Here is an 18,204-nt window from a genome sequence, read left to right on the forward strand (position 1 = left end):
TGTTTACAGGTTAATCAGACAAATTGTATTTTTATGCTAACATAAGCTAAGAAGAACATCATGAGGCTAATCCTTTAAAGATATTAAATATGAGCTCATAAAATCAGACTTATGTGGCTTCAAACGCCCATCTGTCTTCCTCAATAAACACGATGGGCGCTTAATTACTTTCTCTCTCAAGTCGGCTTAATGAGGGAATTAAACTCCTAACCCTGGCCGTGTTAGTGCCTTGCTCTACACAGTGATCTGGACAAGGAGCTGCAGAAGGCAACCATACAAAGGGAGACTGTGTGTATAAATGTATGTGTGTGTCGTGAAATATGGCAGAGGTGGCTGCAGACAAAGAGCAGGTAGATTGATGATTGATTAGCTGTGGCTGTCTGGCTGACTGAGACTCATTGGCAGCCGTCACTTTGATGAATTACACCGCTGAGAAAAACACACTGCACTCTGATTACTGCCAGCAAGACTGGTGTGTGTGTGTGTGTGTGTGTGTGTGTGTGTGTGTGTGTGTGTGTGTGTGTGTGTGTGTGTGTGTGTGTGTGTGTGTGTGTGTGTAGTGGGGCTGATGGCCTGTATATAGCCTTTGTTGGGGCCTGTATGTGCAGTGCATGTGTGTTTGTGCATGTCGCTGCTGATATGCTTCCCTTCATGACTCTGAATTGCTCTGCAGGGATTGTTTTTAGTGGATGTTGCCAGTGTTGTTTCCATGCTAATCCACTGTGCCCATGTTCACACACCCAAAATCCTTGCTTAGTATTCTGCCGAGGGAAGCGTTACATCCCCACAAGTCTGACTCAAGGTCCTATACGCCGTTCATAAACAGAGGGCGATTTGTTCATATTTAACAAGACGGATGACAGGTATGTACCTTTTTTTTGTTGTCCCACAGCTACACCTGTCACAGGATGCACTGAATAATTTATGCCGATGAAATCCACGCTCTGCCTTTTGATCTGGCAAAGGCCGGAAGCATTGAAATTATGGGCGATTTATTTAATGAAAGATTTCAGGAGCTGACACGGGGTTGGACCCACACCGGTGTTTGATGGTTGACACTGATGTGGGTGGACTTAAGCTGCTGACTGCTGGTATTTTGAGATGAAAGTGCTTTCAAAGAAATGCACATTTTTAATTCAGGAAATCGACACTCTGTTAGAAGGTGTGTGCCTATAACCCCAGCATTTCCCCTCATTGTCTCCAAACATCATCATTTCTTTTATTCTTACTTTATCATGAAATAAGTATATCAGCCTTTATTTTTTGTGCGTCTACAGCTCTGCAGTGCAAATGCCTGAATGTTGCACCACAAATGGATCCACAGGTAAATTAGCTGAGAATATGAGCACAGCAACAAACCATTAATAGCTCAGCAGACCACAATTTACCAAACAGGCAGTTAAAGCAGACGATAAAGCAGGCAGGCAGTAAGCAGTTTTTGAGATTTTTCTTGAGGATAGAAACAGGTTTAAGGATTGCAAAAGCAGAGAGGACTGTTTATTTCTCCAGCACAACAACAAGTGGAGGGGGGCTTTGATTAGACTTGATCCTCCAGTGATGTGCAGTGAAAATATAAGGATCGGTGGCCTGTGGGGAACACCAGGACATGTCCTGGTGGCCTGAGGGCTGTTTTGGCCTGTGATGAACTGTCAGCTTGAGCACTGATATTATAGGTAAACAGTAGTGAGTCTGCAATTATCTGCATGCTTGTCTACACCGTGGACAAGTCACCTGCTGAAAAAGGAAGGTGGGGGAGAGGGAGGCTGTTGCTGCATCTGAAAATAAGTGCCAGGCAAGGACCAGGCCAGGCAAATATATGCACAGTTATAGCCTGGGCACAATTTAGTGAATACATATCCATGTGTTCATAAAATATTTTATCATCTCACAGATTCTGTCCTTCATATAAACGAAATAATCTGAAATTTTAAGTAGAAGAAGAATGTGAAGAAAATAACTTGAGTATGTTGCAGACACATTCACTGGACACTTCACTGAGTTGACACTTCATTGAACTGCTGTAATTCTTCATAGGATAGATTAAGCATGGAGACATTTGGTTCATGCTCATATGATGGGGAATCTCGAAATTCATACAGTACTGTTATCAATGCACACGCACTTTGTCGGCCACTAACAGTCACACTCCGGTGAAACCGTCAGGGCGACTTGGGGTTCAAAGTCCTGGTTAAAGATACTTCAGCATGTGGACTGCAAGAGCCAAGGAACAATCCCCCCACCTTCACCCAAGGAGTTAGCCTCACTTCCTGTTCTTAGATGATAGGAGTGGCACCTGGTGTGGTCTTCTGTTGCTGCAGTCCATCTGCTTCAAGGTTTCAGTTGCTCTTCTGTATAGCTTGGTTAGAAAAAGCAGATCAGCAGTTTCTGAAATGCTCAGACCATCCTGTCTGGAACCAACAATAATGATGCATTCAAAGTCTCTTAAATCACTTCCTTCATTCTGATGCTGTTTGATCAGGAGGTCATGCACTGAGGTGCTGTCATGTGATTGGCTGATTAGAAATCTATTTCAACAAGTGGCTGAACATGTGTACCTAATAAAGTGGCTGGTGAGCGTATATTTAATGCAACCAATTAATTTTGTTCAAGTCAGCTCCTCAATCACGTACATTTCATGTATTGCTTCCACTCAGTATTCACCCGTATGCACCTCTGTCCTCAGGTATGTTTTTTATTGGCTTTTTAGTTTTTTGCTTGAAATCAGCATTATTATCCCAGACATGAGTCTAGTGTTTATTTCCCCTAAATATCTCCAATGTATTGTGTACATTTCCTTAATGCTTAAATAAAAAGAGATTCAGTTGAATATCACCTCAATAACTTGTGTGCAAGTGTAATTAATAAGCAAAAGTGTCAAGTTGAAGTTGACTTTTAAATTGTTTTACTAGCTGTCCCAATAATATCATTGTCCTGCCACGACCATGAAGTCAGGAGCTTTAAAAATGGATAAGAGGGATGGGACAATGAAAATCTGACACAGCAGCAGTTGTTGCAGGTGGCTTGGCTGTACAGAGTGGCTTCAGACAGCAGTCACATCTGTCTCTGCTGAGAATGTCCATCATGTATACTGTAAGGTAGTAAAAGTTTGTGTTTAATAATAGTGGCAGGTGAACCTCTCCATAGCAAGCTAGCTAGTCAACTCCAGCTATTAATGAAAGCCAGAGTCAATTAAGTTAAGATCATAAAATAGTCAAAACACTACTTCATATAACAGATTACAAATTTACCAAGCACGTCGTCTCCTATTAATTATTGTATGTAATCTGATGTCAGTCACAGGTAGGTGTCCAAATAATCATTTGATAACGAAAAAGATATTTGTATTGAAAATTTTTATTGTCTTTTACACTCTTTGAGACTACATTTTTTTGTTTACAAAAAAAAAATCCTTTAAAAATAGAAAAAACCCCAAAAACTGGCAGGGTCGATTTTTCAGATTTCAACTGATTCAGATGAACCACAAGAGTCAGCCAGCCTCTCATTTCATCACTCCTTCCCATCTTATATTATTTATTAAAAACAAGTCTGTAGTCCTCTAATATACACGAGAGACTAACACATAATCCCGCATACATATATCACAATTAGAGATGAAATGCTTCAGAAGTGCTGGTGAATTCTCAGATTTTAAGGATTTCATCATTAAAAAGATGCCTCCACAAACTGCATCTAAAAGATGGATGTATCCACCATGACATCATGTCACAAAGCCTCAAGCCGTTTTTCACCATCTTGGTGTTGAAACAAGTGGGGGAGCTTCTGACCAGGATTTCAGACAGTACATATACTCTATTAATCCTCATCTGCCTTTATTACAGAGCATAATTTACAAAATTTTATGAAATATGACCTAAAACCAGCGTTTGAGTCCAGAAACGAACAGGAAAGCGTTCACTGAGATCATAAATCAATAAATTCCATACAACCCAGAGGACTCGCCTCCTGCTGGTCATTAAAAAGACTGCAGGCTTCAATTTTCTGACCTTGAAGCCATTTTTTTTTGTTGTCCTCTGCTGCGTCCCGCAGTGCAACTCGATCACTTGGAGCATTACCGCTGACGCACCACATTAACACAACATTAGACTTGAATCTAATGGCAGACTCATCATGTACAGTATAACGCACAGTACAGTATAACGCACAGTAAAGTTACACAACCCTCTTTAAACCAAAACCTAATCAACTCATTTCCGCTCATATTTTCTCCTCACAGGTGTTTCAGGACTTTTTTTCACCTGCGTGACTTCTCATGTGGGAGGTTAGGCTCCCCGCCTGACTGAAACTATCCCCACATTTCTCACAAACGTACGGCTTCTCGCCTGTGTGGACTCTCATGTGGACCTTCAAGGAAGTGGTGTAAGCGAAGTCCTTCTGGCATATTTGGCATGAGTACGGCTTCTCGCCCGTGTGAATCCTCGTGTGACTCCTCAACCTGGAAAGGCGAATGAACCTCTTCCCGCAGGTGTTACAGACGTGAGGCTTCTCATCTGTGTGTGTCCTCATGTGCCTTTTAAGCTTTGAGGCGTTGATAAATCTATTCCCGCAGGTGGTGCAGAGGTAAGGCCTCTCACCCGTGTGGGTTCTCATGTGGCAGAGAAAGCTGTTGCTGTGGGTAAAACGTTTGCCGCAGGTTTTGCAAGAATGCCGCTTCTCGCCGGTGTGTATGGCCATGTGCCTCCTGAACGCCGACGGGTCGTTAAAGCTTTTTCCGCAGGTGATGCAGAGGTACGGCTTTTCCCCCGTGTGCGTTCTCATGTGCAGCCGCAGCTTATCGCTTCTTCTGAACGTTTTGCCGCACTTCTCACAGAAGTACGGCCTCTCATCCGTGTGGACTTTCAAGTGGAGCTTGAAGGAAGCGCTGTAGCTGAAAACCTTCCCACATGTCATGCAGGAATACGGCTCATCGTCTGCGTGGATTTGTAGGTGATTTTTAAGCGTCGATTCATGTTCAAATGTCTCCGCGCAGGAGCTGCAGGAGTAAAGCTTCTCATCTATATTATTAGTAGTACCACACAGTTCTTTTATTTGTAAACTATTCCTGCAGACTTGTGTGTTTTCATCTGTGTTGTTACAGACCTTCTTTGGTTTTGGCTCCGTTTTTAAGGGCATTCCTGTGTTTTCACATTTGACTCCTTCCCGTTCTCGAGTCTCAGGTACAGAACAGGACAGAAGTTCGGCACTGCCATCACAAACAGGAGTCACCATGAAGGCATCACTTTCCTGCTTTAGCACAAGCTGCTCTCCTTCCTCACTAATGCACAGCTCCTCCTGCTCCTCTTTAATCAGTGAAGGTTTCTGATCCTCCGGATCCAGACTGGCATTCTTCTCCTGGATAGAGATTTCCTCTTCCTCCTCCTTCTTTGTACAGATACAGCGTTGGTCTAGAGGGACAAAGGGACACGAGGCAAAACGTGAGCAGATCGTTAGTTGGGATGTGATGGTGTGGAGAGACATTTGCCCTCCCCTCCCCGAACAAACACAAAAAAATGCAGGTATAGAGAAGAAGCCCAGGTGTCCCAGTTTTCCGCTGGGACTTGAACTCAGCTTGCACCAGTGGATCCTTGCACATCCACTGGTGCACCTGTACTTAAGGTTTTGCAAGTGAGCGAGGGGGATGTTACATGTAGTTTTACACTCTCTGTAGGAAGGTTTGGAAAGACAAAATGATCCGATTTGTCACGATGAACTTAAAAAGTTAGTGCATCAGTGACTGTTATTTATATAATATTGTTATTCATTGTAAAATAGTTTTAGGTGTGGTCAAAATGCTTCATATGTGTGTGGATTAGAGTGTGCATTTACAAATCTTACTGTGTGCTTGTGGATCACACTATACCCATCTACAAACCCTTGTGAGGCAGTGGAAGAGATCTTAGTTCCTTCCAACAAACATGCCAACACGGGGGGTGGTGAGGAGGGGATAAAAGAAAAGAAACAACGGGTAATATAATAAGATATAATATAATTTTATATTTAGGGCCACCATAATTAAAATGGTGCAGTGTGAGGGGTATAGACACAGTGAGGGTGTTCAAAGAGTCCTCCTCCTCCTGTGCAGGTTGCACCTGTGCATCCTTGCTTATTGCTCCTCCAGCAGTCTCTTTTCTCCTCTGTCCTTCTGATACATTTCAGGATTTGAGGCATCCTTCAACATTACTTCTTGCCATTAACTTCCGGGTCACAGCCAGAGGGACAGAGGAGACGAGGAGGCACATATTAGAGAAAAGCCTCAGGTGAAGTAAAGATAATGTGTTACTCAAGGCTAACAAAGGGGGTGCTGTCAAATAGTTTGTTTTGCTTAGCTTGCTTGGCTAATAATGAGAGCTGTTTGCATTCTCTAAATATTAAGGAAAGGCGCTTCACTGCTTCTTTTATTGCCTCCTTTAGCAGAGGAGACACTGGACACCACTGAAAGAATAACACCTGCTTCTTCTCGAGGTTTCGCCTTCACATAAATTTATATAACCTCTAAATCCAGATAATGAGCTGTATTAAAATAATCAAAGTGTATGGAAGCTATAGCTTTATAGGTTTGCATTAGCAATATCTGCTGCTGCACTGCAGCATTTAGAGTTATGCTGGCAATACAATATAGAAGCTGTATTGCCAGCAAATGCCACCACAGACACCCTGAACTGGCTAAGTGATGGATGAAGGGAATATTTCAGTCACAGAACAACTTTGAAAATGTGGAAAGGAAAGAAAAATATATTTACTGCCTTCTAATGAGCCACATGTTCCATGTTCTTTAACATTCACGTGTTTATGTTTTTGTCATATTGTATTTCTGCTTGAAAACATGCTCATTTTGTAGTCCATGTTGCGGACATTGTAGTTTCAACACTGCAGAACACTGTTGACGAGTCTAGTGTAAGCGCAATCTGATCCTCTGAGCGCTGCACTTCTCCTTTCTTAAGACTTTTTCTATTCTTCCTAACACATTTCCATTGAGCAAGTGATTTTCCAGGAATTAGCCAAAAAATTGTAGACTTCTCAACCACACATGGTGTTCTTTCTGGTTAAAAAAAGGGTCAGGGTCCACGCCCCTTGATGCGTAAGTAGGTAACATAACATGCATCAGTTACAGTTAGTGACAGCTGTCACTGTGCAAGCACTTCTTAGTAATACACTAAGCATAATTATGATATGACTGTTGTAGAGAATGCAATGCAGGTAAGCCTATATTATTCAAAACGGGCTTGACAAGATTAGTTCTCACAGTTTCTGTTTGACGGAAGGCCAAAGCCTCGCGCTAGGCAACTCAATCATCTAAGAAAGCTAAAAACAGTTAGACAAGTTCCCTTTTTCATCAACATTTTACCATATATATTAGGGGTGCAACGATACACAAAATTCACGGTTCGGTTAGATACTTTGGTGTCACGGTTCGAAATTTTTTCGATACAAAAAATGTTCATGCCTTTTTTAATTTGTCATTTATTAAAATTATAAATATATATTTTAACCCAAAAGTACAGTTTTTAAATTTAATGTTGCTGAAACAACAAAGTAATAAAAAAATAAATCTCTGATCGAGAAATCCCTCATCTTTGGAAAAAGAGAGTATATTACAGAGAAATGGCTCTTTCCAAAATAAAAGCTATACTATAGCTTCTTCTGGGGTATATTCTCAGCAGCATATTAAACATATCAGGTCCCCATAAGGAGAATCATGTGCTAACGGCTGTCTAAATGACTCGAGTAAAGTTTGTAGCATGCGTGCTTGTTATTTTTGTCTGCCTCCACTTGTCTTTGCACTAGGATGATGTCGGTGTAAATGTGCAGTCATATTCATTGTGTTCCCACTGGTGCTGTCAGCGTTAATCTCGTTAAAATGACATTAACGCCATAACGCGGCAAATCTCCGTTAACGAGCCTGGGGCTGGACGGCGTCAACACGTTAACAAGCTAACTGGGCTACCGCACTAGTTCCCACCAATTGAGCATTGCGTGGCACATCCGACATACTGTTTTACTTTTGTCCATGACGCGCTTACCATCAGGGTCATGCTTCACATGAAAACCAAGATCCAAACGCCAGATCTGAATGAGGGTGGGGGAGGTTCAATTTCGGATAGCGTTGAGGCAGTTGCCGTGTTGCAACGAGCTTAGCTTCTGTCTTGCTAGCTTGCGCTGCGCTCAGTGGATCTGCACTCGACAGTGCAGCCTAGGCGGAGTAGTCGAACGCAGATTCACTGAGCGCTCAACACAGCATCGTCTGAAGAAAAGTTGATCAAATAAATAAAATTTTTTGTATTGTTCGATACATATGCATACCGAACCGAAAGCACTGTATCGAAAGGTTCAATATTGATATGAGTATTGTTGCACCCCTAATATCTCTCTCTATATCTATCTATCTATCTCTATATATATATATATATATATACACACACACATATACATATATATTAGGGCTGCCACGATTAGTCGACTAGTCACGATTACGTCGACTATCAAAATCGTCGACGACTGATTTAATAGTCGACGCTTCGTTTGAAGCTTTGTAAGATCCCAAAAGACGCAGGAATAAGTAGCAGGATTTAAGAGTGTAATAACGGACTGAAACAGAAGATGGCAGCACTGCATGTACAAGGATGACAGCTGCCGTTAAACCCCGAAGAAGAAGAAGTAGCTCTGTCCCAGAATTCATAGCGCAGCCCAGCTCAGTTGTCAACAATGGCGGCAGCTAGTTAGTTTTAATATTACTCTTATTATTCTTTCTGGGTCACAAAATAAACGTTTAACATATTTTCAGGCGAGAATGTAACTGTGTAAACCTCAAATATCTGCTCAGTTTATCAAGACACCACATATTTTCAAAAGCGCTCCGACGTTTTCGGAGACGTCTGTTAACCACTAGCTCGATAGCTAGCCGGGGGCAAGGCTCACTAGAGCCGCTGAGAACACCGGACTCCCGGCAAATCGTTTTCAAACCCACCGCCGTCTTTCGCTACTCAGGTTAAACATGCATAAGTCACTTAGATAACTTAAAAATGTTATTGTTTGGCTTTTTTAGTATTTTATTTGTTCCTGAGTAAATCGGTTTGCCTGAGATTAAAGTTATAGTTTTTACACAGCTGAATAAACGTCAAGCAGACAGCTGGTTATCAGAAGTGTGAGATGCTCGAGAATATACTCCGGTGTCCTGTTATATTTTAGATAGCAAGGAGTTTATTAAACTTCACCGAAACAATCTGCAAATTTCATTAAAATTTAATAAACTATCATCTTGTCTTTATTTTTAGTTAGCACAAACTTTAAACACTTAAAGCTGTAAGCTAATGATAGTTATATAAGAGCAGATGCATGCTGGTGGATGCATGACCTGATTAGTCGACTAATCGCAAAAATAATCGGTGACTAGTCGACTATCAAAATAATCGTTTGTGGCAGCCCTAATACATATACATATACACATATATATACACATATACATACATATACATATATACACATATACATACATATACATATATACACATATACATATACATATATACATATACATATACATATATACATATACATATACATATATACATATACATATACATATATACATATACATATACATATATATACATATATACACATTAGTGCTGGGCGATATGGAAAAAATATTTATCACGATATGAATTATTTTATATCACGATAACGATATATATCACGATATACCACCTGACCTGTGGTCATCTGGAAAGTATGCAGTCTTTAAACAGCGAGTGGAGAGGGTGCAGTCTTTGTTTTGAATTACTGTAAAGCATGTCGCAAATCCGGGTGCACGTAAAGCAGCACCATGTTGCAAAACCACAAGACAGAGTTTCTTTGCGAAAAATATCATTTTTTAATACTTTATTTCTCTTGTTAAGAGTATGTATAGTGAGAAGACAACACTAATATATTTGCACAGGCTATTTAACCCTTTAAGACCTACCATAGAACCAAGTCCACCAGAGCTTATCTTTACATTTATTTATTTTGAGTGTCTTCTTAGTTTTATTTTTGAGACACACAATTTTTTATATACTACAGGAAAAATAAAAATAAATAAATGCAAATTTGCAAAAACACAGCATGTGCATCAAAATAAACTATTTACAACAGTGTAATTTGACTTCTAAGCATCCCAGAAACGATACAGAAGAACATAAAGTCAAACATGACTTTTAAAAACACCAACATAGGCTTTGAAGCTAAAAAACTACATTTTCCGCGAAAATGACGTCACTTCCGGTTTCGGGCAGGTAATGGCGGACATGCGAGAGTTCGCGCTGACTTGTATACAAACTAGGAAGTGTTATGAACACCTGATTGGATCGGCAAAGCCTGTTTCTGGAATATTATGTTTTTGTTGCTGCAAGTCTGGAATATTATGTTTTTGTTGCTGGAAGTGCTTTTTATGCAATTTTTGCAAAGCTATATGTGGAAGGAAACCGTGACCTAGGGCAAGCTAATGGAATAAGATGTAAGTACAACTCTTACGGTTTCATATGCAAAAAAACCCATTATTGCGCTACCTTACGTGGTTACAGTTCTACAGGGATTTAAAAATAGTTAGGCAAAACGGAGTGTGCCTGCTCCGACCGGTTGTAAAGGGTTAATGATATATTTTATGTAATAATTTGTAAAATTCGGGCTAGAAACGATAGAAACGATAGAAGACAAATGGCACGATAGACACTTTTCTATCGTCCACACGATATATATCGTCATATCGCCCAGCACTAATACACATATATACATATATATACACACATATATATATATATATATATATATATATATATATATATATATATATATATATATATATATATATATATATATATATATATATGGTAGTTTGTTTCGACCCTCACATCTTCCAGATGTTTCCTGTTGACTTACAATTTTCTTAACTCCTCTTTCGTCACTTGTTGCTGGGCAGGGCACAAATGCAATTTCAAGCTAAATGGAAGTCTGGAAGAATAAGGGCCATTCAATTTTGCCCATCTCCAATTTTTAAAATCTGATGGTCCACAATTTCCCCCACACACTGAAATCTGAGAAAATGTTTGAACATGTATATGTCAACAACTTTTCGAAATAAAAACCTGAAGTTCTCTCTCACCATAAAACTGTCCCAATTTTAAACCATAAAATTTTCAGGTAAATGAGAGGGGGTTGAACAGAACATTATACTATAATATATTAATATTATGCTTTAAAGTTGCACTAATTCTAATGAGTCAGATGTTGAACTGTCTGGCAACAGGATAACAAAGTGCCATTAAAGACAGACTCTATAGCGATGTGTCTAATATTTAATTTATTATTTTCTAACAGAGCCTAAGAGTGGGTTAAAGTTTTGGCTGTGTGGTTTTATTTCATAAAAGTTATATTTCTCTTTAAAAAATATTTTATTGACTCCTAGTAGAAGAATGAGCCCCTGTAAAAGCTCACTTTTTCCTAACTCCAGCACTCACACCAAACTCCATTCAAAAAACACGTGTTTTTAATTTTCTGCAGTCAGCCCTCTCTATGTCCACATGCCGACATAAACGAAACGTTTCTTGTCTTAAACCAGGTGACATGTTGCTGAAACACACCTGCTGCCGTGCTGTATGTTACACACCTATTCTGTGCAGCTTTATTTCGGGGTTCCGGATGGTTTCCAGCAGTCTGCGCTGATGCTCCACTTCTGTCTCACACTGCTCCATTTTACTTTCAAACTCTGTGAAGATTCCCTCAAATGCTCCATCCAGCCTCACGCCAATGACGCTCCTCCACCCACCAACTGAAGACATTGCTGCTGTAACAATGTGCCACACTCATCGGCTACACAGCCAGCCGCAACAAGGTCAATAACAGGCTAACGCTACTGGCGCCCTGTCACTGCCCGATCCATACCGGAAACCCGATCGGTACCACGCATGCGCAAATCTTACGTCACTTCCTCTCTTTGCCAACATTGCGACGGTAGATAGGTGCACTCCCTCCCACTTTATTTTTTTTTAAATAACTTTATTTATAAACAACAGTATAACATACAAGGCACCATCAATAATCCGAATATGTAATATCCTCGACCACACCAATCTCTTTACTGAATAATGATTATAAGATACTGCACAAGTTCTGGCTAATAGAATAAAACACGTATTAGATAAAGTTATTGATGAGAGTCAATCAGGATTCATGCAGAATGGTCATATCTCAAACAACATAAGATTAATTTTAGACATAATAGATTACCCAGAACTTGTACAGGATGATAGTCTTATTCTTTTTTTAGATTTCTACAAGGCGCTCGACTCCTTAGAGCATGAGTTTATTTTTACTGCTTTAAATAAATTTGGGTTTGGTCAATCCTTCTGTAATGCTGTTCGGACACTGTATTCCAATAGTAACAGCTCCATAAAGCTTGCCACTGGTACTTCCCCAAGATTCTTTCTAAAGCGTGGAGTGAGGCAGGGTTGCCCCCTATCCGTATATTTATTCCTTCTTTCTGTGCAACTCCTTAATTCACACATTAAACTCAGTTCTTTAAAAGGCTTGGTCATTGCTAACAGAGAAATACTCATAAGTCAGCTGGCAGACGATACAGCTCTCTTCCTCAGAGACGCCTCGCAAGTTTCAGTGGCCATTAACAATATACAGCCATTCTCTAAAGCCTCCGGACTTTCACTCAATCTGCATAAATGTGAACTTCTACCAGTTAAAAGTTGTTTAGCAACTTCAATTCATGGAATACCTGTAAGAAACTCTATAAGATACCTTGGAATTCAAATAATAAAAAACGAGCAATCCAGATGCTCCACAAACTTCACTCCTATTATAGATAAAACCCAAAAAATCTTTAATCATTGGCTACAGCGAGACCTGTCGTTGAAGGAAAGAGTTCTGCTTTCGAAGGCTGAAGGTATCTCCCGTCTAACCTATGCTGCCCAGTCACTACATGTTGATAATACAACCTCTAAGTCAATTAACAAATTATTATACAATTTTTTTTATGGAAAAATAAAACTCACTACTTGCATAAATCAGTAGCTTTAAATTCATATTTTAAAGGAGGTATAAATTTTATTGATTTCGGTGCTCTTAACAACACTTTTAAAATAAACTGGATTAAAACTCATTTAAAAAATCCCACTTCTACCTTACCGATCAGGTTTCCGGTACGGATCGGGTAGTGACACGCCCAGCGGTTTCAATTTACTTCCGCCGGATGTCGGTGGATGTCCGGAAGTATGTAGGTGGAGTTTAATTTTTTCTGTTATTATTTCCATCTATTTAGCATAAAAATTACATATATATGATGTATATATGATGCAGCATATAACTTAAATCCTTCATCTAATTTGCTGGCTGGGGTAGTCGTCACTCTGCAAATCCGATGAACATCAGTGATGTTCAATTTTGGGAGCTCTTGTAGGCAGCGAGTGTAGAACGTCGCCATGATTTAACCACACCGGAAGCACTGGGGCAGGACTACATAGAACGCAGAAGTGATTGTGCAAGTAGTCCATTGAATGCAATTAATAACATAACAGTTAAAAAAAAGAATTTCAAACACATTAAATTAATTTAATAAGAGGTTTTAGGTTTAAGGTTTTGTAAATAAAGTTTAATTTGATTTTTGGTATAACAAGCACTGGTGTATGAGTGAGATACTATAGGTACAAAAAACGTTAATGTGTATAGTATAAAGTGCATTATAAGAGTTTCATACTTTCTCCAGGTAGTAAATAATATTCATTTTCTGTATTTCAATCTTTTTTCTTTCTTTTTTTGTAACTCCAGGTCAAGATTATGGAGGCAGCTGTCTAACTAGAGCAGACTTCCTGGTCAGCTCCTCTGATGGGGATACCAAGGATTTACCAAGCCAGCTGAGAGGCATACACAGTCCAGTGTGTGACTGGGTCAGTCGGGCCTACCCAAAACACCTTACTTAGGAGACATCCAGGTAAGGTCCTAGTCAGTACCCGAGCCACCTCAGCTGGCTCTTTTCAGTGAGTCACCTTTCTCCTCTGAGCCTCTCCTGAATGACATGATCTCGAATGATCCCAGGGGCTGTTTTCCCTGGTCTCTAGAGGCAAATTAGTCCCGGGTGTGTGGTCAGACTACAAGTGATTCAAAGTATCTCTATGATGAATAGCAAGGAATGAAGTCACCTCACCTGGTGCAGGATTATCTGGTCCTTAGCCAGGGAGCTTGGTTTGGCCTAGCCCCTCCTATGATGGTTGTGGTGCTATGCAATAGCCTCCAAAACTGGCTATAGAGACGGTTACACATGTGACGCTTTCTATAGAAATCCAAAACAGCCAAAAAAATATCTTAGAAGCAAGTCTTGAAAATCTTATGGGAAATCATTTAGAAGCTTTATCTCATTTGAATTTGAATTTTAATAAAATCATCAGCCAAGTTTGATGGAAATGACTGTTGTCAGTTTGAATTTTGTATTTTTATCGTGTCCTCTTCTCCTCTGTTTTCATTACACATAACTTTGTTTCACCATCTCTAAAATTTTTATGAGGCAGGTATGATAGTAGTGTGTGAATCAGTGCTGCTACCATTAAATTTCTCCTACTGATATACAAACATAAAATTGTCAGGAAACCTGAGTACCTCCTGTAGGATCTGTTCGCCATCACAACCGGACATAAAACCCAGTGTAAAGCCTCCATCCAGCCCTGCCCTGTTTTCTCTCTTTGAATTGCTCCCCATTGGAGGCGTTTTATGCCTCCGGCGAAGAAAGAATATTTACAACAAGCTGGAATTTTAAACATGAAGCTGGGTTTGTTTTTCTGTTTTTTCTCACTTTCCAGAGAAGGTCTCAGTGGCTGCTTTATGGCCAACATATTAGAGCTGGGTGACAGCCGGCCTGCAGTATCACCACTCAAGGACTAGATGTGATTCTTGGCCATTGCAGTTCTCTGACTCTGAGAGAGAACGAGGCTTTGTTATGAGTACCCAGCTCCCTAATCTCTTCTCCCAGCACCCTTCTGTCCTTGGTGAAGCCTGACCTGAACACTGCGTGCCGGTGTGAATGCAGAACGTTCTGTCTGGCTTTTGCCCAAGGCTGCCACAGGTTTTGGTGAGTAACGAGTCACGCTCTCAACAGCGTTTCCTGTGGAAATAAATAGCCGCACGTATGATATTAGAGTATATGTGGATAGTGCTTTCATCTGTGACCTGTCCTTTGAGCTACGCAGGATAAACACAGCGAAGCCATAAATCAAAAGGAAGGTGTTCCAAGGCACTCGTCGAGCAGAAAATAAAGAGCAAAACAGAGGGGTGTTGCTTTTCCTGCTTCTTTATTTATTTATTTTCAAATAGAAAATATGAAAATGAACTCTCTGGCCCCTGGGCCTAAATCAGCATGACACAACAACAGTGTAGAAAGAAGAAAAAATGGAAATGGAAATTAAAATGAAAACGCACAGCAAGCTTTCTCGTAAGTTTATACTATTGGTTCTTACAACACAAGAACAAGCTGTAGAGGAATCCAGTGGCTTTCATGTCGGCCACATACAAACACAAAGTTGGGATGCTGTGTGACATGTAAATAAAACACACAATGCAGTGATGTGCAAATCTCATAAGTTTAATTCACAATAGAAAACAGAAAACACATCAAAACTGAGAAAAAGAAATATTATTTTAAGAATATTTAAAGAAAAATATCAGCTCAATCTGAATTCCATTTGAGGTCTCAGAAAATTTTGAACCCGGGCAACAGAAGGCTGGAAAAGTAGTTTAAAGTGGCAAATGGTCAGTAATGTGACTGGGAGGATTTTAGAGAGACAGTTTCTCAGATGATGGACAGAGGCTGAGAAACTGTCCCACAAAATATGATCAAAAGGCTCTGAAAATCTGGAGAAATCTCTGTGCGCAAAGGACAAAGCCAACAGTCAGTTCTGGATGCCTGTGATCTTTGGGCCCTCAGGCAGCACCACATTACAAACAGACCTGGCTCTGTGATGGAAAGCACTGCATGGGCTCAGGAACACCTCCAGAAATCCCTGTTTGTGAGCACAAAAGCTCTATCATGCAAAGAGGAAGCCATATATGAACATGATCCAGTCATGGACTGAAAGTGGAAAGCTCGTCTGAGGTCAGAGAATTTTCAGTTTGAAACATTTGTGCTGTATATGTAACCAGATATGACACGTCACTTAAGTAACAATGAAAAAGGTTTCTTAAGCCATTTGTATGTTATTTATATTTTTCTTAATTCTTGAAAATGTCAGGACACATTTACAGTGGACAACATTCATACAGTTAGTGACAGCTTATGTTTTTTCAAATGTCAGTTGTCATGCTACTTGAATAAATGTATTTTCTCTTCTAATAAACACTAACAATCACCTTGCTCAAAAAAATTAAAAATAAATCCTCCTCCCTCATGTCCCTGCTATAATGACCCATGGTGATGAACCACATAGAAAAAGAAGTAAAAGTTGAAGCTGTACTGTGTACAAGTGGTAGATCTTGTGAGAAATACTTAAAAAGTTCAACCTGTCCTCACTAAGGTGTTTACTGTCTGTTTATAGCCACAGACAAGAAAGTAATACCTCAGGACCTGCAGTTATACCTCCTATAGACTCACTGATGTAATAAATCACTCTGCAAACCACCACGTGTATGGCAGGAGACCATATTCAACCCTGTAATTAATGTTACAAATGGATATTTTTTATTAAACAGCATGAGAATCACTCAGATTTTTAGCCTCTCTAAACCAGCTGTGGGATCAATAATAATAATGAATCCTGCGTCTCATCCTACTTGCATATTTCCTGCTCTAAATGCCCAGCATCTGTTGCCATTTCCAGGAGGAAATGGCTTTTTTATATCTGAAATAAATGAACGGCCTTATAATGGGCAATGGAGAGCACGGACATAATGAAACATAAAGCTGGGGTCTTTCTGCTGATGTTCAATTTATTAAACTAAGGCAAGGACGCCTCCTGTTGGTCATGTAGGATCTGTAAAACAGGCAACAGGAGAGAAAAAACATGAGTCACCTGCCATTAACAATAAAGTGACAGTAAAAGTTTACAGAGAACATTTAACAGAACATAAAATTTCATTTTACCCTCATTTTTTTTTCATGCATAACCCAAATTGCATCTCATACAACTGCAAGACTGACCTGTGTAATGATTTGCTGCCAGAACTTCACAGTCTGTTGAATAGTGACGTGACCACACTGTCTATAGACAGGTGCTTGTGGTTGCCTATGGATACCACCCATGGGATTTGCACCTATGGGCCGGTTCATGGCTCAGTAGTTGTTAATCATTTGTAAGTAAACACTTTATACTCAAAGCCTGCTTCATATTATACTTTTGTAAAGTAACTGCATTTCTCACACAGGCCTGCACATTCTGCTGAAACTATTTGTTAATCAGTCAAACTTAAAATGCTGTAAAATAAATAAAATTGTCTAAACTATTTTGCATTCTTTGTTACTCATGTTTCTCGCCTCATTGGCTGCTGTAATGATTGAAGAATCATTCATTTTATTTTTTTTGAACTTATTGGGAAAAAATGCTTAATGCACTGAAAGTAAAACTCTCAATTTACTCATCTACTTACTTTATGCTTCAGTCAATGCACCAGATTTGTGGAATAACCTTCCTATTGCTATCAGCGTGTCTGATTCTATCCAATCATTTAAATCACGGTTAAAAACCTATTTATTTAACCTTGCCTTTCCTGCTCGTCAATGCCTGTATCTGATTCCTAGACTTACTCTATTTTACCTTTTATACATATCTTTTATGGCTTTGTGCTTTTTTCTTGATATGCATTTTATGCTATTCCCGTGTATTAGTGACACTGACCTGTTAGCATACTTGGGGCTTTGTTATGGTCCTATAGTATTTCATATTTATGTTTTATTTTCTGTCTTTTATGTGAAGCACTTTGGTATACCATTGGTTTTTAAATGGTGCTCTATAAATAAAGCTGTATTGTATTGTATTAAAAAATAAATGTAATTTTATTCAAATAAATAATGATGAAAAAACAACTTCCTGATGTTCTTTCTCAGTTCTGAGTGAAAAGCTTCAAAGGTTGAAGGCATTTTTAATGTCAGTAAATATTAAACTAATGTCCGTAAATATTAAACAAAGTAAATATTAAACTGGTTACATAAATGAAGCAGCCCTACAGCGCTGACACAGTAGGTAA

The 18,204-nt window shown here is 39.5% G+C and overlaps 1 protein-coding gene across 1 annotated transcript; it reads right to left on the reverse strand.

Moving 5' to 3' along the window:
- Positions 1-3,365: 3,365 nt before the first annotated feature.
- LOC134616006 (zinc finger protein 664-like) lies at positions 3,366-11,921 on the reverse strand. Its single transcript, XM_063460767.1, has 2 exons — positions 11,639-11,921; positions 3,366-5,402 (listed from the first exon to the last, which is right to left on the reverse strand). The coding sequence occupies exons 1-2, from the start codon at positions 11,808-11,810 to the stop codon at positions 4,240-4,242; spliced, it is 1,335 nt and encodes a 444-aa protein (XP_063316837.1). The 5' UTR covers positions 11,811-11,921; the 3' UTR covers positions 3,366-4,239.
- Between the last annotated feature and the right edge of the window lie 6,283 nt (positions 11,922-18,204).

This window comes from Pelmatolapia mariae, linkage group LG17 (assembly GCF_036321145.2).
Source record: "Pelmatolapia mariae isolate MD_Pm_ZW linkage group LG17, Pm_UMD_F_2, whole genome shotgun sequence".
Taxonomy (NCBI): Eukaryota; Metazoa; Chordata; class Actinopteri; order Cichliformes; family Cichlidae; genus Pelmatolapia; species Pelmatolapia mariae.

Coding starts and splice junctions, on each gene's coding strand:
- LOC134616006 (XM_063460767.1), bottom strand. CDS start 11,810: ATGTCTTCAGTTGGTGGGTGGAGGAGCGTCATTGGCGTGAGGCTGGAT. Junction 5,403..11,638: donor AATAAAGCTGCACAGAATAG/GTGTGTAACATA, acceptor TTGTCCCTCTAG/ACCAACGCTGTATCTGTACA.